General features: G+C 44.2%; 1 protein-coding gene across 2 annotated transcripts in view; it reads right to left on the bottom strand.

The window, feature by feature from the left end:
* The window catches only part of LOC139683034 (mothers against decapentaplegic homolog 7-like), a 78,078-nt gene that overhangs the window by 32,967 nt on the left and 20,391 nt on the right, over positions 1 to 24,720 (bottom strand). For both annotated transcript variants that reach the window (XM_071577739.1, XM_071577740.1), the window contains one exon: positions 23,976 to 24,047. In XM_071577739.1, coding sequence (XP_071433840.1) covers positions 23,976 to 24,047 — 72 coding nt within the window. The remainder of the gene's footprint in view (positions 1 to 23,975; positions 24,048 to 24,720) is intronic.

The raw sequence follows: 24,720 nt of genomic DNA, 5'->3' as shown, positions 1-24,720 counted from the left end.
TGCTGGCCACACTATTCCTGATCCAGGCCAGTATGCCACCGGCCTTCTTGGCCACCTGGGCACACTGCTGGTTCATGTTCAGCTTCCTGTCAAGCAGAACCCCCAGGTCCCTTTCTGCCTGGTTGCTCTCCAGCCACTCTGTCCCCAGCCTGTGCTGCTGCAGGGGGTTGTTGTGGGCAAAATGAAGGACCCAGCACTTGGCCTTGATGAACCCCATCCTGTTGGATTCCACCCATCTATCCAGCCTGTTTGGGCCCCTCTGCAGAGCCCTCATACCCTCCAGCAGATTGACACTGAACCCCCAACTGGGTGTCATCTGCAAATTTGCTAATGGTGGTCTCGATCCCCTAATCCAGATCATCAATAAAGATATTAAACAGGACTGGGCCCAACACTGATCCCTGGGGGACACCACTGGTGACCAGCCGCCAGGTGGATGCAGCACCGTTCACCAGCACTCTCTGGGCCCAGCCATCCAGCCAGCTCTTAACTCAGCAGAGAGTGCCCCTGTCCAATCTGTGGGCTGCAGCTTCTCCAGGAATATGTTATGTGAGACAGTGTCAAAGGTGTTGTAGTTTGGGATTATTATGTAAATTCTCTCCCCTGCCACTAACTGCCCATGCCAGCAGTTAACAAAAGAAGTAGTTAACTACTGATCACTTGGATGGGGGCAGGTTTGTCTCTTTTGTTTTTTTGGGGACATCTTTTTATTCTTAGCTCCGTGGAAGGCAGGAGTGGTGGCTGCCGAGGAGAGAAGTGGCTCTGCTGGCACTGCTGGGGCTTCTGGCTGAGCTGCTGCTTTTTTTCTCCTTGCCGTGGCTGTTTCTCCCGGTTCCTGCATCTGGGATCCCGGCCTCTGTTCCAGCCTGACCACCGCCTGCACTGACCACCGCCTGCACCGTCACAGCCTGCCCGCCCCGGCTGGGGCAGTGACCCAGAAGAGAGAGAGGTTTGCAGCTGCTTTTGCAGGACACGTGGTGGTTCCCCACTTTCAGCTTTCTTTTTCCTTCATCTGGGACAAGAGACACAGAGTTCATCTGAGAGCTAACCACTCGTCTGTCTCACTGGAGAGGGACTGGGCACTACTGGGAACTCACTCCGCAACCAGCCGGACTGTGACATTTGACACTGCTTAAGTATAACTTTTCCTCCTGGAGGAAAACCTGCTGGGTTTTGTTTTTGGGTTTTTTCTTTCTCTTGTGGTGTTGGGGAAGCGGTTTGCACTAGTCTGTTTATATATAGCAGTTAAGAACAGTTATCCTCCTTCTATTAAAATTCCTTTTTTCTTAAATTTGATAAAGAGTGGCGTGATTATTGTGGAGAAGGCCCTCTCCCCCACTTGTGGGTAAACATTTTGGGTTTTTTTCCCTCAAACCAAGACAAAGGCTTTGCCGAAGTCCAGGTTGTCACATCCACAGCCTTCCCCTCATGCACCAGGCTGGTCCCCTGATCATAAAAGGAGATCAGGTTGGTCAGGCAGGACCTGCCCCTCCTAAATCCGTTCTGACTGGGTCTGATCTGTCAGGTTTTTCAGGAGGTAGTTTCTGATGAAGGATAATGTTTAATTCAAAAACAAGAACAGCTTTGTGTTACTGAAAATCTTACTTCTACAACTCTAAAAAGCAAAAGGACATAATCTTCTAAAATGTCTACTGTTGATACCATATAATCCATCCATGTCTCAGGCATGCTTCAGTCTGTGTACTGGTTTGTAATCAGGAATGAGTAAAATGGATTTCTTGGCAGATGCTGGAGAGGTGCGTTTGGTTTTAAATACGTGGAAAAGAAAGGCTTTGCACCTAAATTATCAGAGACTATGGCTGAAACCGTGAGGAAAAAGATAAAAGTTGTTTTGCTTTAAAAAGAAACAACCAAAAACCCAAAAACTAACCAGAGGGAAGGGGAACTCCACCCCACTTAATTGTGTAAGTTTCTGTTTTAACAGATACCATCTGTCTTTTAATATTTGATATGTATTGGGCTGAATTTTTATATTGGAATAGAGAGTGACTGAAACAGTTTAACAGCTATACTAATTAGAGAGATTTTGTCTGTATGCTACCATTGTTCTCAGAACGGAGGGATAGCTATTGATACTTTGAAATGGACCACAGTTCCCCTTCAGAAAACCAAGGGCAGAAGCAGGAGCAAGCATGACAGCTGCATGCTCACAGGACCTCTGCCTTTGCTTGCTGTGGAAAAAACAGTCTGCATGTGTTGTGCTGAAAGTAGTATTTGGAGTCAGCTTGTAAAAATTCACTTATTAATTACCACATTGGGAGTCTCACCTATTTACAGGTTTAGTTTAGGGAAAAAGAAAGCAAAATAAAAGGGTAAGTAGTAAAAGACTATCTGTGTTAACCCTTGTGTATTCCAGGCTTCTAGTCTGTGATAAATGCTGCCCTCTATGCTCCAACTCAGTTATGGGGGAATTAAAGACCAAGTTTTTGTAGGTTTACTGGGTAGTGCAATTACATCTCTTGTGAGAAATTAACTAAAAGTTAAGACAAGGATATGTTTGTTCATTCTTGTGCTGTAAGTTTCATTTTATGAGTTCATTATTTATCCCAGTTGCTGTTTAGAAAAAAATGCCATTGTGTTGGAGAACATGTAGGATTTCAAGCTGGTGAGCCAAGGACAGATTCCCAGATGGGAGCTTCTGAGATAAGAATGGAATCTGTCTGGAGATCTTGGGCTCATGGAAAGGTGGGGGAAGAAGCCTGCTAAACTCCACAGAGAAATACACATGAAAAGCTCTTTTCCTAAAGTTAAAAAAAAATATAGATAAAGACTGTTTGGATCCAACAATTTTATGAAATATATATTAGTTGGTATTTAGCTGTAGCCTTGTGTTATTAGATAGTTTAGATGGCATGCGTAAGTTTTAAAATTGTGTGCAACTGTGTGGAAAAATAGTTCTGCATGCAGCCCTTCTTGTAGTTAGTGAAATCCCTGCACAGGAAAAAAGAAATTGCTGTAATGTAAACATAGATTGCCCCTTTTTCCACCATTCCTGAAGTAGCTGTAACCCATGACAGAGGACTTTGAATAAACCACCAAAAAATTAAATTAGATGCAGTCAAAGTGCTTTATTTAACAACTAGAGGTTGCTGATTCATAAAGGCTACTGAAATCTGTCTCTGTGAGAGATTTAGACATTGTGACACCATTAAATATATATTTTTGGGACTGTTCACATGAGTTTAAGATGCTAAACAATGCACATCCTTATTAAATACATATGAGGAAAGTTGTAAGGGATATGTTAGGGATATACCATGCTTTCTGTGTGTTGAAATAGTGAAGTTCTGCTGCTGGTGCTCAGTGCCTGGATTTTGTATGAATGTTTTGGAGTTTCTGAGATATTGAAGAGTGAACAGAATGAAAGAAATTGTAGATCCATACTCCACTCCTTGAGACTTATGGGGTGAGGCGATGGCTAATGAGGATTAAGTCAATTGTTGCAATCAAGTTTAGATTCTTGATGGTTGGGATACAATGTTTAAGCCAGGAGATGATGTGGAAATTGTCAAATTCATAGCAAACTGACTTCTCAAAACAGTTAGACAACATTAGTCAAGGGTGGCCCATGTGTCTAGGGGCTGTAGCAGCCACTGTTATATTATCATCATTGTGTATGTACCTCACATCGTACAAAGAGTACTTGAACTAAAGAGGGGGCCACTCATCGTACATCCTGCCATGTTTTTGTCCTCAACATCAACTAACAATATGCCAGAACATGACTGTTTGCAGATTATCGAGGAGACTTATTCCAGCAGACCAGATCTGAAGGATGTGCTTCTGGAGAATCTGGATTGGGATTGGAGCAGTTTCGTATGAGACAGTAAATGAATGACAGCATATGCCATAACGACTACAAATGAGGTAATCAAAACAAAGGCATTACCATCTGATCCATCAGCACAGAAAGCTTTTGGACTGGGATGAGATATCCTGAGATGAGATCTCAGGTCAGAGAAAAAATAAACAAGGCTCAGGGAAAAGGAACAGAGCAGTAAGATCACTGCAGATAAAGCCATAATTGAATCAGAAGTGAACAACATTAAATGATTTATCTTTTGTGTTTCAGAATATGGTTTACAACATGGCCATTTGTACCTGGATTAGTAAACCATCCTAAGCAGGACCTTGGTTATAATAGCAAGCATGGCTTCAAATACCCAAGGGGTAAGCAAACAAGAAGGAAAAGCAACTCAAAACAGAGATCTACAAGTTTATGAGAGGGCTCCTATCATGGTTAGGAGTACCTGAATTAGAAAAAATGACTGTAAAATGAAATTATTTGCCTTCCAAAGGCAGTCAAACCGAATTGAGTGGCTCTAGATCGGCTTGTGGCTTCCAAAGGTGGTGTGTATATATATGGATCAGACTTTGAGAATCCAAACTAAGGTAAGAAATTAGAAAGCTTTAACAGCATGTGCAGGTCTGACAAAACATCATTTTATCCAAAAATGAAAGGGCCCCAAAAGGATGGATGGTTACTCCAACTTGAGTAATACTGTCAAGGTACCATACAATTTGAAATAAGTGATTATTGTATTTTCTTGTCTTCTAGGTTTCTTTTTACTGTTAAGTTGATTATTAGATCTCTGTGGGATGGAGAGTTTCCTCTTAAACAGGTCTAAGTGGGACCAAGTTTTCTTCCTTCTATGGATGTTCCATGAGAAGATGATAAGGCAACAAAACTGAAAACTCATACTGTTTTTTGCTGCATTGATTGTTTATATAATTTGCAATGTTTATATTTGTACATGTTTTGTCCCAGTAGTTTTTGCAGTTTTCTGCGAGCATCACTTTGGAATGTTTGTGTCTTCTGTCTGATTGCTGCAACACATGAAAGAGACTTGTCCCTGAATTTAGTTTGGGAGTCCACACAGGATTTAATATGATTATGAAATCAAATTTATCTACTTTAAATTTGTCTCAAAATTGACTAATGCTTGAGCAAGGAATATGTGAAATGCTGAACTTCTTCAAAGAAAAATCCTATATTAGGAAGCAGGAGCAAAAATGAAGGACGTGGTTGACTAATCTGTGGAATTCTCCCAGTCACTGCAACCAAAAGACTGGTTTTATCAACTGTCCCCTTAGATCCTAGTTCACATCCAGCCTTCAGTCTTTGAGACAAACTGGTAACATCACTGGTGGGATGATTTGTTTAGATTGGTCTTAGCTGCAAAAAATACCCTGGCTTGCTTTAGTTTGATACCCTGTTATTGTGATGCTGCTGTTTTGTTGGTGTTTATTATAGGCACATATATATATGAGTGCACTGTACCTAACCCAAAACATGAGGATGCCAAGATCAACAGCCAATTTGATATTAACAGATTTTTATCACTATTTTGTTATGGCAACATACACATATACAGAGGACGCTTTTATAGCATGGAGGCAAGAGGTACCTGCACTACCACTTCATGAGGTAAAGACAATTGACTGCAGTTAAGGGGCAGACTATGGTAGGGTGGCCTCCCCAATGGGGCCTGGAATCTGTTCAGAGAATGCAAACTTTCTGTGATGAGCTGTTGGTGGTGCCAGGGTGCTATTTTGGTGTTGCACCAAACTCCAAACACACCCTGATTTTGATAAGCTTCTAGCTGGCCTATAAATTTGTGACTAGCAGTCAGTCACGTTATTCTACAAAAGTAATACCGTCCTTTTTAAGGTTTTGAAAATATTTGTCACAAACTTACTTAGTGATTACCAACTTGGACCTGGATAAAACAGTTGTTCATAATAATTGTATATATCATTTGTGTTTGCATATTGGCCTGTTGTATGATTCAATGTTGTAGTTATTCTTCGTCCTTGTGGTTCAATATTAAGTATAAGAAGTAGAAATTTAACAGGATGAAGTCCTTTTCAGTCTCTAAAGGGGGGATATGTAGCCATAAAACCTATATTGCCTGGGTTTCTAGTGTAGCTTGTTAGTACCTTTGTACAAAATTCCTAAAATGCTGTTTATCAATCTTTGTTAAGAGCTTCAACAGAAGGTTTTTTTATCTATGAAAATGTACTGAGAAAGAGACATAACATCTGATAGCCAGTGGCAAGTACTGGTTTTGCAGGATCCCAGGAAAAACACCCCCCTGAACTCTTACTTAAGAAGCAAACAGGCATTACATCAAGGTGAGGAGAACACCAAGCATGACATGCAAACACACAGCTCATCAAAGCAAAGAAAAACAGGCACAAAAAGGGATATTTTACTTACTTTCTAGTTTCTCAGGTAATTTACAGGCTACTTGGGTGGGGGAACAAACAAAAAACCCCAAGAAAAATCCTTAAGACAGATTTCCAGGTATACTTTGAAAAACCAAAGGGAAAAAATCCAAATTAAAGGATATATCCTGCTGCAGAAAAGGGTCTTTGTGCCTTTAGGGAGTTTGTGGGCAGCTCAGAGACACTACTCTGTTTGCCCTGAAGTTTTTATATCTCCTTGCACACAAGAGCTAGACAACTTCACCTTCCTCACCACCTCCCAGCTTTTGATGGCTGGGATGGTTTCTGAAAGGTTAATTTAGAGGATGGTCATGTGTTAAGCTCCTGTTGTTTGCAGAGAAAATAAACCCTTACCTACTACAGAGATGCCACTGCCTAAGGTGGCCCATGGGGTCCCTCCACTGCACCAACACAGAAGCTCCCAAAGAGCTGCGGCAGTTGATCACATCAACATATACTTATGGAGCCTTTAATCTGTGGACTATTGACAGATAGACCATAACATCTCTTTAGGAGCCATTACAGCCCATTGTGTCAGTAGGTACCAGTGGAGTCCTTAATCTGCAGATTGACAGGCTACACTATAAATTTGTGTCTAGGTCTAACTAAGTAGCTCTTATTACTCAGCATAGACAGTAGTCATGCAGGCTAAAGAGTTTTAGGATTATTTCCCTAATTTATTAATAAGTTGTCCACTCAATCATTCAAATTGCTCCTTGCTCCTAGCAAAATCAGTCAACCCTGCACGAAAATAAATGTCCACCTGAGTTTTCCCCCCAAGACTTCAGTTTGATGATGTTTTCTAAAGACTGGTATCCAGAAGCCGAGATGTTGCCAACAGATTTGAAACCTTGCGAGTCCAACGGGAACAAAGGGGATAAAATGTGGCAGAAGCCAACAGGAGAAGGAGTCTGGGATTTCCTGATGTTTCTAGGGAAATATTTCTTTGCTTCAGACTCATGTTAATGGCAACCTACAAGCTTGGGAGTGCACTGCTCAGACCCCTGGTGACCCAACCAAGAACTTCCATCACCTACAACATGGCTGGGAAACCCTCTTGTGAAATCAGGACAAACACAAGGTCAGGTTAGACAGTGAGTAGAGATGACTGATTCCTGAGGACATCACCTCAGGTTCCCACTCCAACTTGGTGGCACCTTGAGTCAACTTTCTCCCAACCTGGAACCCAGGCCTGACCTCTGAGGGTTCATGTAGGGATGGAATAATAATAGCAAGAAAATAAAATGAGAAAGGGTCCTTGCAAGCATGTTGTTGCAGACCTACAAAGCGTCACAAGCGGGCACCAGTATGCCAAATGACAAGGCTGGCCCAGGAAGAATGTCCAAGCTGACAAATATGGGATGATCAATGTCCCCTTCATCAAAGGATGGCAAAGAAAGAATCAAAGTGAAACTACTGATTTCGTGGGAGTCCACCGAACCAGAAATTTGATTCATAAACATGTTATTAGTCACTGCTACTGTCTAATTATGGTGATTAATCAATTACCATAGCTAAAAACAACTTGAGAAGAGCCTTTTTTTGTGCCCATTTTCTTTAAAAGCCAAGCAAGGCTGGAGCTACAAGGCAAGGGAGGGAATAAGCAGGCACACACCAAAAATGCCTGCCTCCAATGGTTAGAGGACTTAGCTGACTCCAGTTTCCTCCGTACCAGGCTTTGGGCCTAATCAGTCATGCAAACTATAGAGTACTGTGCTGTCTAAAGGACAAATTTTGGCTAAGCCCAGAGAAAAGCCTTAGAAGAAGGGTGGGGATGAAGAAGCCAGCAAAATCCATTCATAATATTTACAGTAAATGGGCCTCTGCTGTTGTTTAGTATACAGTCATATTATTTTTGAAGTTTTCCTTTAAAGAACCTTCTTTATCTGCCTCTCCTTCTGCTCCCCTCAAAGGTATGGGAAAACTTTTCCCTTGTTTCAAAAAAGCAGTAGGATGGGAATCCCTTCCCCAAGCTCCAACCTGGTGGTCGGGTTGGACAAAAGGATGCTTCAAGAGGGAGACACTTCCAGAGGGGTGCTGCCAACATCCACAAGGATTTTTAAGATCCCTGGACCACCCAGATAGGCATGAGGGCGTGCAGATCCATGTGGAAAATCCCTAGAAATGCTATTTTGATGCTGAGCCCACCAGAAGCCACTGAGCCATGTCAATCCTGGGGTCATAGCCTCCCTCAATGCAGCCACCAAGCTCGGGTTTAGAGGATGAAGACCTTAAAAACCTTTTGAAATTATATGCTCCACTGTCACAAGGTGGGGAGTTTGCCCAGTACCCAGTGATGCCCTGAGCAAGGCAGGGATACAGTCCCCAGGAAAGCCACAGCTCTCCATTGACAACATGTAGCTATGCAGGTTACACATTAAAAACCTTGTAAAGAACTTAATAAAAACTGAAGCAGAGCAGTCTAGAATTTGCAAACTGATACCTAATACACAGATGTGTGTTAGGATTCCCCCCCTTTCGCTCTCATTTCAATACCAAAAAAAGTCTCTCGGTGCAGTACACCAATTGAGAATTCTTCCCAAAGACAAAAAAAAGACGTAAATAGGTGCTTTCCCCAATCACCATAAAGAAAGCCCATCCCCCCTCCATGCTGCTCCCTGTGAGCAGCATCCCTCACAGGATTGTAAACCCATGGAAAAAGCAGGGCTGGAACAAAAGCCTTTTGCATGCTCATCATGCCCCAATCAATAACAATTATGGAAACTCTTTAGCTGGGCTGGCATTTGGAGCATTTACTGCATTCCTGACAATAAATTCCAGTCTTGGATCTGATGAAAAGTGCTCCCCCCGCCCCCTTTCCCCTCGCTGGCTTGCCTTGATTCCTCGTGGCTTTCTTTACCACTGTAATGTGTTTGATCCATGGCTTCCTCAGTAACTAGGTGTAACTAAGGAAGTGGACATTACAAAGTATTCCACACGTGTTTTCCAGGTAAGAGTAGGAGGAGGGGAGATAGGAAGGAGTGGTAGTCTTCCTTCTTCCAGGAGCTGGGAGTAGGAGAAGCCTGGACGGTCTGTTCTGTTTCTGTTGTTTTTTCTAGCCCGGGTGGTGGTGAGATTGTATCATGCTTGTTCTCCTTTCCTGAAGTCTTTAATTGTATTTGTCTGTTTCATTTGTTTTGGTTTGGTTTGGTTTCTCCCTTTTTCTGGTTAACCAGTCTTTTTTTCCCTTTTCCCTTTTCCCCTGGGGGTGGGGCCCCATGTAGTGTGTACAAATTGCATATGTGGTTGCAGTTGTTAGAAAATATAATTTCTTTTTAATTCGGTTCAGTTTCTTTTGAGTTCTTTTCTCTTCAGTTTTTTTTCTTCGCCGGGAAGACTCTGGTGGGAGGGAGGAGGCAGTTCAGGGTTGGTAAAAAAACTAGGCCAACCTGAGACATTATCTCTGGTGGCCCTATGGGGAAACAAACTTGGTTCGTTTTGTAAACAATCTATTGTTTATAGAACAGAGTCCAGGAAAACTGCCAACTGAAGTTTTATTTACATAACAATCACTGGGAAGGCAGCCAAGAATACTTTGTTGATATAAACAAGGATTTTTGTTTGGGAACAGAGGAGTCAGGACAAAGTAAATAATGAACAGAGTGGTTTCCACCTATTTGAGCAATTACCTGAGAGGTACCAGAGGAGGTCACTCTAACCATGACCTCCAAGTTGGCATAGCACCATGGCCCCTTACGGTGAAAGGCCTCCTCTTAAGAGTCATTCTACCCTTTTACATACTAATGCTGGCAATACTGGTTCCCGTTTTGGGAATACCAATAAGGAAGCGTCCAGGTCCAGATGTTGAATGTCACGTGTGTGAGTCTCTACTAAATGGTGACCTTAAAGGCCTGTTAAATTGTGACATTAACAGCCTGTTAAAAGAGATTCCTATTGTTACAATCAGTTCCAGTTATTACCTAAATTGTGTTGTGACAGCATTAGTATTTATGGAAGTAATGAAACTGTTGTTTAGAATCGGAGGAATGTTGGTGTTTTGTTGCTTCTCCTGTTTTAGATCTAAGAAAGGCCATGCCTTGAGGGGACTTGCTGGAACTTTGGAAGGGGCTTTGGACAGGCCAGTCCCTGGATGGATGGGGCCTGGTTGGATTTCGGTAAAGTGCTAAGGCGTTTGGCACTTCCCATTAATTGGGAGTTCACGCCAGAACAAGTGTGTGATTGTGGTGAGCTGGCCCGCCGTTTATTAGAAGGGTGTTTTTCCTACGAGGACCCATATATTCGAGTCTCCGCTTTGTATTGGGGCCTGGCTAGTGCTTATCGATTGGCCATGGACCACTCCCAAAGGGTTGAGGCCAAAACTGGAAGTGGAAATATACTGTCCAGGACCCATGATGTCCCTGTCCCATCCACGGGAGACGGAGTCCAAACACAGCAGTTAAATAATGCTGTCTCTGAAACTGGGATTCAAACTACAAACCAGGAAGTCAATGCTGTCCCTACTACAACCAGTGATGTTCCCGTCCCATCCACAGGAGACGGAGTCCAAATGCAGCATGAGGCCAATGTTGTTTCTGAGACTCGGACTCAACCCGAAACCAACACATCTCTTGTTAGCTCTGTGGAAACCCAAACTCAAGCCACAACACCGAGGATTACCATTGCCCCCATAAAGAAAAAGAAGGCGTGGATGAAGGAGACTACAAAATCTATAGAGCCACCCTCGTAATTGGAACGTGAAGAAGAAGAAGAAGAGGAAGAAGAAGAAGAAGCAGACGAAGGAGCAGCTGCGAGAGAGGAAGGAGCAATGGCAAGGGAAGAAAGAGTAGTCAGAGTAGAGGAGGGAGCAGCCGTCAGAGAGGAAGAAGTGGTCACAGGAGACAAGGCACACCCAATGGGACTGGGGGCGTGTCAAAAAGAGAGCAGAGGGGTGTCAAGAGAAAGGAAGGAGACGGAGCAAGCGACCCAGGATGGAATAACACTTGATGATTTGTACTCTGAATACATACGCAAGTTCCCAGTAGAGGAAAAGAGGAGGTCAACGCGTATCCATGAGCCTGAGGAAGAATAATTTCTACCTCTCCAGACGCAACCCTCCCTTGGAGGTGTGAGTTCATCTCTCCATGCCAGACCCACCACTGAGGGAATAGATGATTGGGGAAGGTCGTTGTCCCATCATCTTAAAGACTATTCACTCCCTCCACGGCGTGAACGAGCTAGGAGTCTCTCTCCACGGCTTGAACGAGTTAGAAGTCCCTCTCCGCTGCGTGGACGACTTAGGAGCCCACTCCCCCGGAGTGAACAGCACAGAAGCTCGTCCTCAGGGCACGACCAGTCCCCGCCTTCGCATGAGAGAGCCAGAAAGGAGGTGAGAGAGGTGAGGTGATTGAAGTCCAAACAGTTGTCTACTCTTCCTGGCCTCTCAGAAGACCCTTCTGCTGTGGGATTACTCCGAGTCAAAGATCAAGAAGTACCGATGGAAACTGCAACTGTACATAGGCGACAGTATCGTACGAACCGAGATGCTGTGATCCCCATCCATAAGATGATCAGGAAGTTGGAGAGTCAAGGGGTGGTCAGTAGAACACACTCACCTTCCAATAGCCCTATCTGGCCTGTACGTAAAGCAGATGGAGAATGGAGACTGACTGTGGACTATCGTGGCTTGAATGAAGTTACGCCACCGTTGAGTGCTGCTGTGCCAGATATGTTGGAGCTCCAGCATGAGCTGGAGTCTAAAGCAGCAAAGTGGTATGCCACTACTGACATTGCTAATGCATTCTTCTCCATTCCCTTGGCAACAGAGTGCAGGCCGCAGTTTGCTTTCACCTGGAGGGGCGTACAGTACACTTGGAACCGACTGCCCCAGGGGTGGAAACACAGCCCTACGATCTGCCATGGGCTGATCCAGGCCACATTGGAGAAGGGTGAGGCCCCAGAACACATCCAGTACATCGATGATGTCATTGTATGGGGAGACACAGCAGAAGAAGTTTTTGAAAAAGGACGAAAGATTATTCAGATTCTCCTCAAAGCTGGTTTTGCCATCAAAAAGAGCAAGGTCAAGGGACCTCCCAGAGAGATTCAGTTCCTAGGGGTAAAATGGCAAGATGGACGTCGCCAGATTCCAACCGACATCATCAATAAGATTGTAGCAATGGCTCTACCGACTAACAAGAAAGAGACCCAAGCTTTTCTGGGAGCCATAGGCTTCTGGCGAATGCACATTCCCGAGTACAGCCAGATTGTGAGCCCTCTCTATTTTGTGACCCGTAAAAAGAACATTTTCCAATGGGGTCCTGAACAAGAACAGGCTTTCAAGCAGATCAAGCAAGAAATCGCACATGCCGTGGCTCTTGCAGCTGTCAGAACGGGACCAGATGTAAAGAATGTACTTTACCGCTGGAGATAAAGGTCCCTCCTGGAGCCTCTGGCAAAAGGTGCCTGGTGAGACACGAGGGCGACCACTTGGTTTCTGGAGCCGGAGCTAAAAGGGTTCTGAGGCCAATTACATCCCTATGGAGAAGGAAATCCTAGCGGCATATGAAGGCATAAGAGCAGCCTCAGAGGTTACTGGTACCAAAGCACAGCTCTTCTTGGCACCTCGACTACCGGTGCTAAGCTGGATGTTTAAAGGAAAAGTGCCCTCTATGCATCATGTCACCGATGCCACGTGGAGCAAGTGGATTGCTTTGATTACACAACGTGTTCGAATTGGGAGCTCGAATCGCCCTGGAATTTTAGAAATCATAACCAATTGGCCTGAAGGTGGGAACTTCAGCCTGGCAGATGAAGAAGAGAAAGAGTCAGTGAGTCAAGCTGAAGAAGCTCCACCATATAATCAGTTGCCAGATGAAGAGACGCGCTATGCCCTTTTCACTGATGGTTCATGCTGTATTATAGGGAAGAGCCAGAAGTGGAAAGCAGCTGTGTGGAGTCCCACCCGACGGGTGGCAGAAGCCACCAAGGGGAAAGGCAAATCGAGTCAATTTGCAGAACTCAAAGCTGTCCAATTGGCCCTAGACATTGCAGAAAGAGAAGGGTGGCCAAGGCTCTACTTGTACACCGACTCATGGATGATAGCGAATGGTCTATGGGGATGGCTGGACCGGTGGAAGAAAATGAATTGGAGGCGTAGTGGAAAACCCATCTAGGCTGCTGATCTGTGGCAAGACATTGCTGCCAGAGTAAAGAAACTGAATGTGAGAGTCCGCCATGTAGATGCCCATGTGCCCAAAGGTCGAGCTAACGAGGAACAAGATAATAACAGACAGGCAGACCGAGCTGCACAGATCAAGGTGTCACAAGTAGACCTAGATTGGCAGCAAAAGGGAGAATTGTTCCTAGCTCGATGGGCCCATGATGCTTCAGGCCATCAAGGCCGAGACGCAACCTATAAATGGGCATGAGACTGAGGGGTGGATTTAACCATGGACACTATTTCCCAGGTTATCCGCGATTGTGAAACCTGTGCTGCCATTAAGCAGGCAAAAAGGTTGAAGCCCCTCTGGTATGGTGGACGTTGGGACAAGTATAAATACGGAGAGGCCTGGCAGGTTGACTATATCACATTGCCACAGACTAGCCAAGGTAAATGCTACGTGCTTACCATGGTTGAAGTGACCACCAGATGGTTAGAGACATATTCGGTACCACATGCAACGGCCCGGAATACCATCTTGGGCCTTGAGAAGCAGGTCCTGTGGAGACATGGCACTCGAGATCGTATTGAGTCAGGCAATGGGACTCATTTCAATAATAATCTAGTGGCCACTTGGGCACGGGAGCATGGTATTGAATGGGTATATCACATTCCATATCATGCACCTGCTGCTGGAAAGGTTGAAAGGTGAAATGGACTGTTAAAAACAACTCTGAAGGCAGTAGGTGAAGGAACTTTCAAGAACTGGGATAAACATTTAGCCAAGGCCACCTGGTTGGTTTATACTAGAGGCTCTATCAATCGAGCTGGTCCTGCCGAAGCACCTGGTGGGTAATGAGAAAAGACCGCGAGATCCAATGTGTGCCTCAAGGCAATCTAGCCTTGGGGAAAAACTAATTATGTGCCTTGAGTTGTGTTTTGCAGGAAACCAGACACCAGATGAGAAAGACCCAAACAAAGCTGATACTGGTATCCCATGATGTCCAACGATAAGGCAGCCCTAATCTGTGAACCAGTCCTGAACTTGGAACTGTGACTTTAACCAAAAGGTGAAGGACCCAAGCTGAATTGATGCTGATGTTGATCCTTGATGACAAGACATCTGCCTCGAAGGACTGCATATGGACTATATATATACATATAAGTGAACGCGAGAATACAAGGATTGCGTTTAAAAACCAGTGTGGAATAAGGGGTGGAGAATGTAATGGGTTTGATCCATGGCTTCCTCAGTAACTAGGTGTAACTAAGGAAGTGGACATTACAAAGTATTCCACATGTGTTTTCCAGGTAAGAGTAGGAGGAGGGGAGATAGGAAGGAGTGGTAGCTTTCCTTCTTCTGGGAGCTGGAAGTAGGAGAACCCTGGACAGTCTGTTCTGTTTCTGTTGGTTTTCCTAGCCCGGGTCGCAGTGAGATTGTATCATGCTTGTTCTCCTATCCTGAAGTCTTTAATTGTATTTGTCTGTTTCATTTGTTTTGTTTTGGTTTGGTTTCTCCCTTTTTCTGGTTAACCAGTCTTTTTTTCCCTTTTCCCCTGGGGGTGGGGCCCCACGTAGTGTGTACGAATTGCATATGTGGTTGCAGTTGTTAGAAAATTTCTTTTTAATTCAGTTCAGTTTCTTTTGAGTTCTTTTCTCTTTAGTTTTTTTTCTTTGCCGGGAAGACTCTGGTGGGAGGGAGGAAGCAGTCCAGGGTTGGTAAAAAAACTAGGCCGACCTGAGACAACCACCTACTACCCTGTCGATACAGGGCCAGGGCCTACTATGGAGGGAAAAACCCCAACACCCAGTGCCAGAATAGAGACAGCATGCAGACTGAAAAAGTTCATTGTTACTTCTGTCTGCCTTCATAATCTTTATCATGCCTATTCATAAGATCAAGCAGTGAAGCACACTGGTGTATAGACAGGGTCACTGCCCAGGGATGGACCGATGGGGGGCACCCAGGTGGGGGGCAAGCAAGGGATGGACAGACAGGACGGACAGCATTTGGATGGAGTTTACAAGCTTGGCCATGCACACATCCCTCCCCTCACCTCTCACTTTGCTCTGGATTAAAAATGTGTAGCAATTACAGAGAATATTACATTTATTAAGTAATTAATCCTCCTGATGGTCTGGCAGAGCTGGCCCCCCCCTTTTTGTAAATGGAGGCCAGCAGAAGGCTATAAATCAGGGCAAGTTGGCAGCACCTGGATTAAAAAAAAAAAAAAACCAACCCAAAAAGCTCCTTGTGGCTTATACCACCCCAGTTTTGGTGGCAACAGCTGAAATGTGTCCTAGGCATGGACTGTACCACTGCCAGCCAGGGTGGCACCACCAAGACTCAGCAGCATCCTCCTATGGGGACAAAGATCAGGTAATTTGGGGTGTCATTGAGAAGGAGCAAGCCCTGATTTCCGAATCCCCTCCCCAAGTTCTGGGGCCTATTTGCTCAATCCTTATCGCTAAGCATGTTCTGTTTTTTTTTTTACCAGGACTTGATCATCACTGAATTCGTTGTACCGTGGACTAGAAGCTATAAATCAGGTAGTAGTAGACATATGAATAGAGCAAAATGGTAGCTAGCCAAGATTTTTTCTACTAAATTTGGCTGGGTCACTTATGAAAAGAAGTATGCTAGGCCAGTGCAAGGAAGACCTACTGAGACCCTTATTTTGGGGATGAAGAACAGAAGAACCCCTACCCAAAATTGATGCCAGAAGAAAACACCGCCCCAACTCCGCCCAGACTCTGCCTGTCATCAATATGTAGCGAGATGTTGTAATCACATGTGTAATGTATGAGAAATGTTGTAATCACTTATGTTCAAACCTATAAATTAGCCTGCTTTGACACCTGTGCTTTGAAGTGAGTTTATGCGGCAATTGCTGCCTCGCTTCCCTGCAGAAGAAATAAATACCTGCTGCTAATGGAATACAAAACTGTTGAGGAATATTTTAATAGCACAGGTCACAGTGTGCTATTAGAAGCCTGTGTGCACAACCCTGCCTGTGGAGAGGGAAACAGGGCCCCTGCATCCTTGAGCCTGCTTCAAGAAGAGCAGTAAACAATAAGGTATGCAGCAGCTGCTAGAAAAAGCAGGCAGAAACAGCGATACAGAGAGGCATAGTTTAGAGAAAAGTACCTATCAAGTTGTGTGGTAAAGCAAGCAAAACCTAGCCATTAACCAATAATATTCCTGTACTATTCATGTACTCAAGAAGTATGTGATAAGTGTGTGTGTTTTGGTAAATAAACTTCAGAGCACTGACGATACTTCTATGAAGGCGACGTCTTTGACTCTGGCGCCGGACCCTTGGGAGCTCAAAAAATCGACATTTTTTATTTTACAACACTTTCTCTTAGCAGTTCTTTTGCGGCGTTTTTCCCTATCTGTCATCAACACCCAGCAGCATCCTCTCACAGAGACAAAGCCCAGGGGATCTGGGGCTCAGCACTGCCTCTCAGCAAACCAAGCACCACCCTGGCTGCTCCAGAAAATAACCTTACTGCAACATCTCAGGTAAGCCAAGGCTTCCTGCTCTTGGCACCCAGGATACATTTTCCATGCTTGGTTGTGACAAAGAATGGGAAAACTATGGGCAAAAACTATGGGCATCTGCGTATGATTTATGGGTTTGTTCCTTATCATAAGCTAAAAAGTCTCATTCTGGCTTACAAAAAAAATGAATACATAAGTTCAAACACAGTGGTGTAACTTCAAGGTCCCAACTCATTTTCCAAACGAAACTCCTGTTATTTTATTTCTGCTCAAAGGATAATTTTATGCAGTCATTTACTCTGTCTGCTCTGCCTGGGAAGGTGCCACCAGAGCTCAGCCACAGACTCATTGGCAGCTGTCCCGTATGGGTAAGTAGGACCTCATCTTATGGTTTAATTTCTCAACTATTTTTTCATTTTCTCTGGTTTTCTACTCAAAACCTCACCTCTCACACCAACATGCAAACAGACATACAACCCTTCTGGTATTACTTTGCATCACCCACTGTGGAACTCCCCCTCAGCAGTGATGCTCAACAATTTTTAGCATTCATAAGTTCAACCTATCACTTTCCATCACTGAAAATCACTGGATCCTGAGCCAACTTCACTGGTTGTAAAAGTGAAGGATGTTTGAACTTCCACCACCTTCCCAACACCTGAGTTTCTCCAACACAAAGCCAACTCCTATTGATGCATATTTGGCAGCTCTACAAACAAAATCTATTCAACCTATTTATGTATTACATAGAATTCTAAAAAAATACAAAGTATATTAAACATACAATGAATATATTGAAGATATTCAACCTATATATAGAAATAATATATTCATTATATACTGAATATACCCTATATATTGTATATATTTATATATATTTTGAATATATTATATATATATATTATATTATATATATTCAACATATGCATATATATATGCTGAATAGATTTTGCTGAATATATAATCATCCACAGTCTCATTCATTATGTACACATATAGGTACATATTTGAAACAAGGTTTAACAGCCCAAGTGCTTCTGGATTATTCGTTTTGATGCCAAAGGGGTTTTTGTTCTGATTTTCACATTTTGTAGATTTTAGGAACACAGTAGTTGTAGATTTTTAGAGGGTTAATATTTCTAACAGTTTAAGTTTAATGCCTTTCTATCACTACCCCTGTCCCAGAACAGGGAGCTCAAATTCCTTTAGTTAATTAATCTTGTTTAGACTCCTTTCCAAGGTAAAGAGCTGAAGGATATCAGAAGGCCTACAAAACGAAACATAAACACAGGTCAGAGTGACCCAAAAGCCAGGACTGCATGAACTCCAAGAGACCTTTGTGTGCCCAAGGAAGAAGAGTTGATGAAGACAGAGGGTCTTGACGACCCCAGACTCAATTCCAGGGGGTTGGACCAGGGGTGGGACTGGGGCTGGACTGAGAAATGTGTAAAGCAATGATTGGAGGGATCTTATTATAAAAGCCATGGAAACAAGAACTGAGACACATGCATGTCATCCTGTATTCCTGTGGGCTGTAGGCCCTGTGTTATTAAAGGACCTTTACTTTTTATCTTACCCTACACTAACGTGGCTCGAAGTCCTGTTTTTGGGGGAAGGGTCATTCACGGCAACAGTTTAATAGCAATATTTGTCTTTCCACCTGCTCAGGAATTCAGGGAAAAGCCAGGAAAATCCATGGGAGCAAGGACTTTACCCCAAAGATAGCTCACTAAACCCCAGCACTCTGCCAAGCATCTTACTTCATCCTGGAGGATGGGGCATAGAGCTGGGTACCTGCCATTGCACATGAAGGAGCATCGCTGAAAGCCTCACCGTGACCTTCTGCAACCAGCCTACTGGGCATTTTACTTCATCCCTGTGGGCGGATGAGGAAGGACCACAAAGCCGGGTACTCGCCATTGCACATGGAGGAGCATCACTGAAAGCATCACCAGGATCTTCTGCAACCACCCCACTGGGCATCTAACTTCATCCTTGAAAGAGGATGAGGAAGAACCACAGAGTCAGGTACCTGCAACCACCCTACAGTGCTTCGGCATTGTCAGCACAACCCAATTGGGGAGCTGAAGCCCGGAGGTTTTCTATGCAGAGAGGTTAAAAAGGTAGAGAAGGGCTGAGCCATCTCTTACCAGGTGGGGTGATTTTTCCCCTTGCAAGTTAAAACCAAGATAATGACACTGCGGGGACCAATTTGAAGGGCTGAGCAGCTGTTATGGGTTCACCTAGGTGGGCCTAGATTTGGGCTCTGAAGTTTGGATTAGGCCGAAGCTGTCAGCTGACTTGAGCTGGGCTGAGCTAACAGCTGACCTCTTCTAGCCAGTAATTTTGTATTCCATACCACATTATGACATCATCTCCAGGGAAGTAGGAACCAGTGTGGGAGTGGTTAAGGCAGTCGCTTCTCAGCCCTCCTCTTGGGAGGACGCACGATGCTGTCCCAGGGGGGATGGAGAGGACCAGGCCCATCACTGGCTCACAGGGTATCTCAGGAAAGTAAAATGTGTTGTTCTGGGTCTCTCCTTTCTGCTTGGGTTTGTCTCCCTGGGGAATAAGCTTCTTCTTAAGTAATGTGTAGTTAAGACAGTAGAATTTGTGTGTTCGTTAAGAAGTTGAGGTGGGGAACTTGTTGTTGTAGACTTGTGTGAGTGTATATTTGTACTCTCTTCTAATTGTCTCTTTCTTTCTGTGAAAAATATATGTAGATTTAGTATAAATGCAGTTTGAAGTGTTTTTTTTTCTTTCCCCTCTCTTTTCCTCCCTTTCCCTGGTGTTAGGAGGGAGGCTTTTCTCTCTGTGCTTGGGGGGGTTGGCAGTTGCTTATCTCAAACCAAGACAGCAGCTAAACCAAAATTAGTCCCCCAGCCAAGAGTTTGGGGAAGAAAGCTGAGAAAAAGTATGAGGGAAAAAAATTCCTCAGGAAGTTGGAGCTCGCATTCAAGCAAAGGTGATTATCTTGGTTTACTGACAATATGTACCAGGAGGCAGGACCTCCAATGGAATAGAAACCCCCTAAATTATGAATTTTTTGTTGAAATTATGAGGCATCTGAGTGAAGTAGTGTTATGGGTTTGGCCAGGAGGGTCTAAATTTAGGTTTTAAATTTCAGACTAGGCCTGAAATTGTCAGCTAACTTGAGCTGGGCTGAGCTAGCTAACAGCTGACTTCTTCTAGCCAATAATATTGTATTCCATACCATACTACATCATCTCAAAGGGTGTAAAATCCAGTGTGTGGGAGTGGCTTGGTCAGTTCTGCTATGGCCGAGGTACAAGCTGGACGTGATCCAGCTTCTGTCTTGGAGCAGGCCTTGCTCCTGCTCCTGCTGCCTCTAATTGCATTTTGTTTGAATTCAGGGAAGTAGAAATATTTTGTTGTTATACTTTCTCTTTCTTGCTAGGTGTCTTTTAGAATACTTATAGATTTGGAGTGATACACTTTGTATTAATTGGGGAGTGGGAAGTTATTTCTTGTTATATATATGTAACTTGTGTGTGTGCTATATTGTAGTTTTCTCTTAATTTTCTCTTTTCTGTATAAATACATATAGTCAGTTTCAGCATAAACGTGGTGTTAAAGGGGTTTTTTTTTCCTCTCCCTCTTCTTTTTCCCTTGGCTGACTGGGGGGAGGAGGAACCCTTTCTCTCTGTCTTGGACACATGGTGTTTTGCCAGCTCAACCCAAGACAAGTAGAAAGATTAATAACATTTTTACTAAAAAAATTGAGACAAAAACAGAACAAACCAAACAAATAAAACAATAACAAAAAGAAAAATGTCATCTAAACCCACTCTTTTAGTCTATGCCTCCAAAACAGCAATGCAGTCGTGACAGAGGTCACGTGCAGAGCCAGGGGGGAGTACTGGTGTATGAGGGCCAGCAACAAGGAAGCGGTGTGGCTGGCGAGCAGCAGGAGAGGCAAAGTGGGGAAAACTGCTCAGCATGGGAACCACGGAGCCAGAACGCGGGCGACCAGCAACTCCCTCCAAGCTACAGCCCCAGGAACCAGAAAGCAAGTTCCGGTCATGCTAACAAGTTTATCTCATTAAATTCTCGCAGTATCTCCTGGCAGGACCCCCCCATCTCTCACCGCACCCCTGCCGTGCACAGAGAGAGAGGGGAGGCATCCTCCGCTGTAGGGGTAAATAGCTCTTCCCCAGAAGATATTGCTACCGAGGAGGCAGTTAGTTTTCCCTAAGGAAGTTTTCCTGCCTGGAATGAGGCATCTTTCCTAGACACAGCTTTGGGATGTTTCTCTGCATGCATTCCACAGAAGGTTACTCCCCAGGTACAAGAGAGATAACGCAGCCAATGGGGGAGCTGGGGGGGGACACGATGATAAAGCTGAGTAACCAACGAAAGCCTTGCCTTTTTGCCTTTCCTTTGAGGCCTGGTGCTGCCCATACAGCACCGTTAGGATCTATAAGTTTTCAGCATTCTCAACTCTGAAATAAACCTTTTGAATCCTTTCCACTGCTTACCATTCTTTGCGGGAATACCTGCATATATTTTGCTTTACACCCATGCACTCCAAAATCACATGCTGACATGAAAAAATTCAATTAAAAAGTCTTCATTTAGCTAAACTATAACAGTGATCCTGATAGTCAAATATTTTTCTATCATAATAAAAATAAAATTAAGTACTGGAGAAGCCTCCCTTGGAAAAGTGGGGCCCATGGGACGTGTTTTTCCTCCTTTTTTCTACTTTTCTTTCTCCTCCTCCCTCAGCACTTTCTTTCACTACTATGTTTTCTTGTATTTTCTTTTTCTTGGCTCTTTCCTCATAAAAGACTGATGTAATTTCCTGTCTTGTCCCAATGTTTGTTGTTAATTAACAGGGTGAAAGCAATCATCATGCATTTAAATCTCTACCTGAGAAGAGGGGCAAAAACAAAGGAAAATAAAGAGAAAAGAAAAAAGAAGGGGGAGAGAAGGGCTGTCTGTTAGCAAACACCATGTCATATCCCCAACAGCACAAAGCCCCCTGGAAAAAGCATTTTGGACTTGACAACTTGAGCCCATTGGCAAAGATCCCCCTCCGGGGTGGCTCTCATGGCAGGTCTGTGCACAGGGGATGTGATCCCCCTACTCTTCCCTGGATGGGGATGGAAAATCCCTGCAATGCTTGCCCATAAAAGTTCTTTTCTTGCATTAGAAGGAGGACAAGAAGAAGGAAGAAAAGGAGGAGAAATGAAAAATTATAATATAAAAATAAACTGCAGAGAAAGAGGCAGCTGGCAACTCCTGAGATGTTGTTTGTATTAAAAGAAGTTAAAGAATAAAAAACAAAACAAAACAAAAAAACGGAACCAAGGGGGTAATCCAAAGCAAATAGATAGAAATCCTGTGAGCCACTGAGTTCCTTCTCTTCCCCAACCTCAGCCCTTCACAGGAGCAGGCCACTTGCTCCTCTGTGCCCTCCTGTCCCTCAACAGCAGTAGTGACGCAGCCAGTACCATGGCAGCACCAAAGCCAAGCCGTGCCTCAGTGATTAATAATATCTCAGTGCTGAAAATAAACTAGAAAGGAAGCTCCTTTGTGACAGTAGGCATGTGGCCAGGCTACAGCATGGGTCATTCAAGCCAGCAGGGGATGAATGGTGGAGGGACTTGGCACCCATCCATCACCCAGCCATCACCCTTCTAAAGCATGCAGTTAGGGCCAAGGAGGGGGTCCTTGCACCCTATTTATTCCATTTGCACCCCAAAATGGGGTGTACTCTGTTTTAAGTCAGTATGGAAGTTTACAGTTTTGGCTGCTGTGGTTTGAAATAGGCATCCCTCATGCCAGCAGTGGGGAAATGCATGTGGTTAATGGTACTGGTTCCTCTAGTATGATCATCATAGCTAGGCTTCACGAATGAAGATTTAAGAAGGGCTCTAGCCACGCTTGCTGCAAGTGTGCTGGTGGCTAAAAAGGCCGATGCAGGATAGGCAAGTCCGTCTGCAAAAGGCACAATGGAAAGTCTCCTTCTTTGGTCATTCAGGATGCTGCCGAACCAGACTGTCATCTCCGGGATCAGTCTCAAGCGACCAATGTCCTGAACAATATGCTGTCCTCTCAAATAACAGACAGGGCATATATTACACCCAAATAAAAGCAAGGCTTACTTAAAGACATTCACACCGAATGCAATTCCAGAAGAGAGGCAGGGGCAGATGCACACACGCAGTCACCAAAAACCTACTTCTGAAATTCATTTCAGGGCAATGAATAAATCATAAATCAAGGAGACATCAACACAAAGGGAAGCACTTTCAAACATCAGCGAGTACATGCAGATATGTGGTTTCAGATACTTTAATCCTGGTAGAGACAAAGCCCAGTCACTGAGTTGGCCCGTCCAGGGTGGAAGATGAGGTGCTGAAAACATCACACCTTGGAAGAGGGGCGGGAGTTGGACTAGATGACCATTCAAGGTCTGTTCCAACCCAAACCGGTTTATGTAAAGCCCAAGAGGGGTAGGGAAAACACCCTCCAAACCTCCATCCCGTAACAGCACCTGGAGGTTGAAGGAGATGGCCAACAAGAAAATGAGCAGAACGAGAAAATGATCAATCCTTCTGCAATGTCCACTGCAAAACCTGCGGTCACCTTTCCTCTCTGGGCACCATGACCCTCACACATTAAATGTAGGATACTGGTTACCCTACCAGGAGCAAAGCCCAAGCACAGCTCTCATCCCAGAGACAAGAGATGCCACCACCACCAAGTCAAGGAGACCTTGATACTGAATCCTTCTGCACAACACAACTGTACCTGCTCCCATAATCCATGTATGTGAACAAATGAGCGGCCAATATCACTTAGCCTTTCCCAACAGGCCTCTTCCTGCCTTGGTCCAAAATTTAATGGAGTGTAAGGCTGGAATTCAAAGGAATTATGGCTTTTGGGAATGGAGAACCTCTCCTAGAAATTCAACACATCCTCTGCATGAGATGCATGTGGCTGCTACTGAAATGAAACCTAATTCTCCCTTCAAGCATGCCTTTCTCAATGACATGCATCCCCAAAACTCCCCAGCATCACTTCACCTTCCCTTGGGACCCTCGGTCAACTCGACCTGTGGCTAAGATCAAAGAAAAAGAAGAGATGTCTTACCTGAAAGCCCCCCAGGGGCTAGACAATTAGTTCTCCCTGTTTCAGTGGAGGAAGGCACAGAGTCTGCACAATCTGATGGAGCAGAGGAAAAGAAAAAAAAATCAGCATATAGGCAGTTCTTTGCAGGCTCCCAGCAATGCCACGAGCAGAATACACATTCCAAAGGGCTTAGCAGGAAGCAATTACTAATTCTCCAGCACAGAGATGGTAGTTCATCAAGAATCATCTACCCTAACTCATTGCCTCAGGGAAGACTGCACAGTGTGCTTCATCACCACCCAATGCTGATTATAGACTGGCAAAAATTACAGACTGGCTGCCATCTCTCTGACCAAGTCACTGGGTAACAAGATCAAGGTTATTGCCATTCTTATGTGAGCTCCCAAAAATGTTTAAATGCATTAGATGCTTCAATGTATAAATGTTTTACACACTCAATTTAGTCAACACCTGTAACTCACTAAAATGGGAACCAAAAAGGAAATGCCTTATCGCTGCCCTTTTGCAGAAGATGGTCTACATTTACATTCCCCCGCTCAATTTTTGTCACCATCAGCTGCTGGTAGATCGTATACCCTGCTGTCACCTCCTGAGACAGGTGGGCAACTGGATCTACTCCTCCATACACAACTGAAGGGCAGAGTGAGATCGGCAGCCCTATTAGAGACTTCTTCTGATGCATGAACATATTGGAACTAAAGGTTTGGACCTTTCCATCCCAAGCCTGTGCCTCCAAGTGACAGCC

The sequence above is a fragment of the Pithys albifrons genome, chromosome 26, assembly GCF_047495875.1.
Source record: "Pithys albifrons albifrons isolate INPA30051 chromosome 26, PitAlb_v1, whole genome shotgun sequence".
Taxonomy (NCBI): domain Eukaryota; kingdom Metazoa; phylum Chordata; class Aves; order Passeriformes; family Thamnophilidae; genus Pithys; species Pithys albifrons.
Note: the sequence above shows the minus strand (reverse complement) of the source record. Positions and strands in the feature narration are given on the sequence as shown.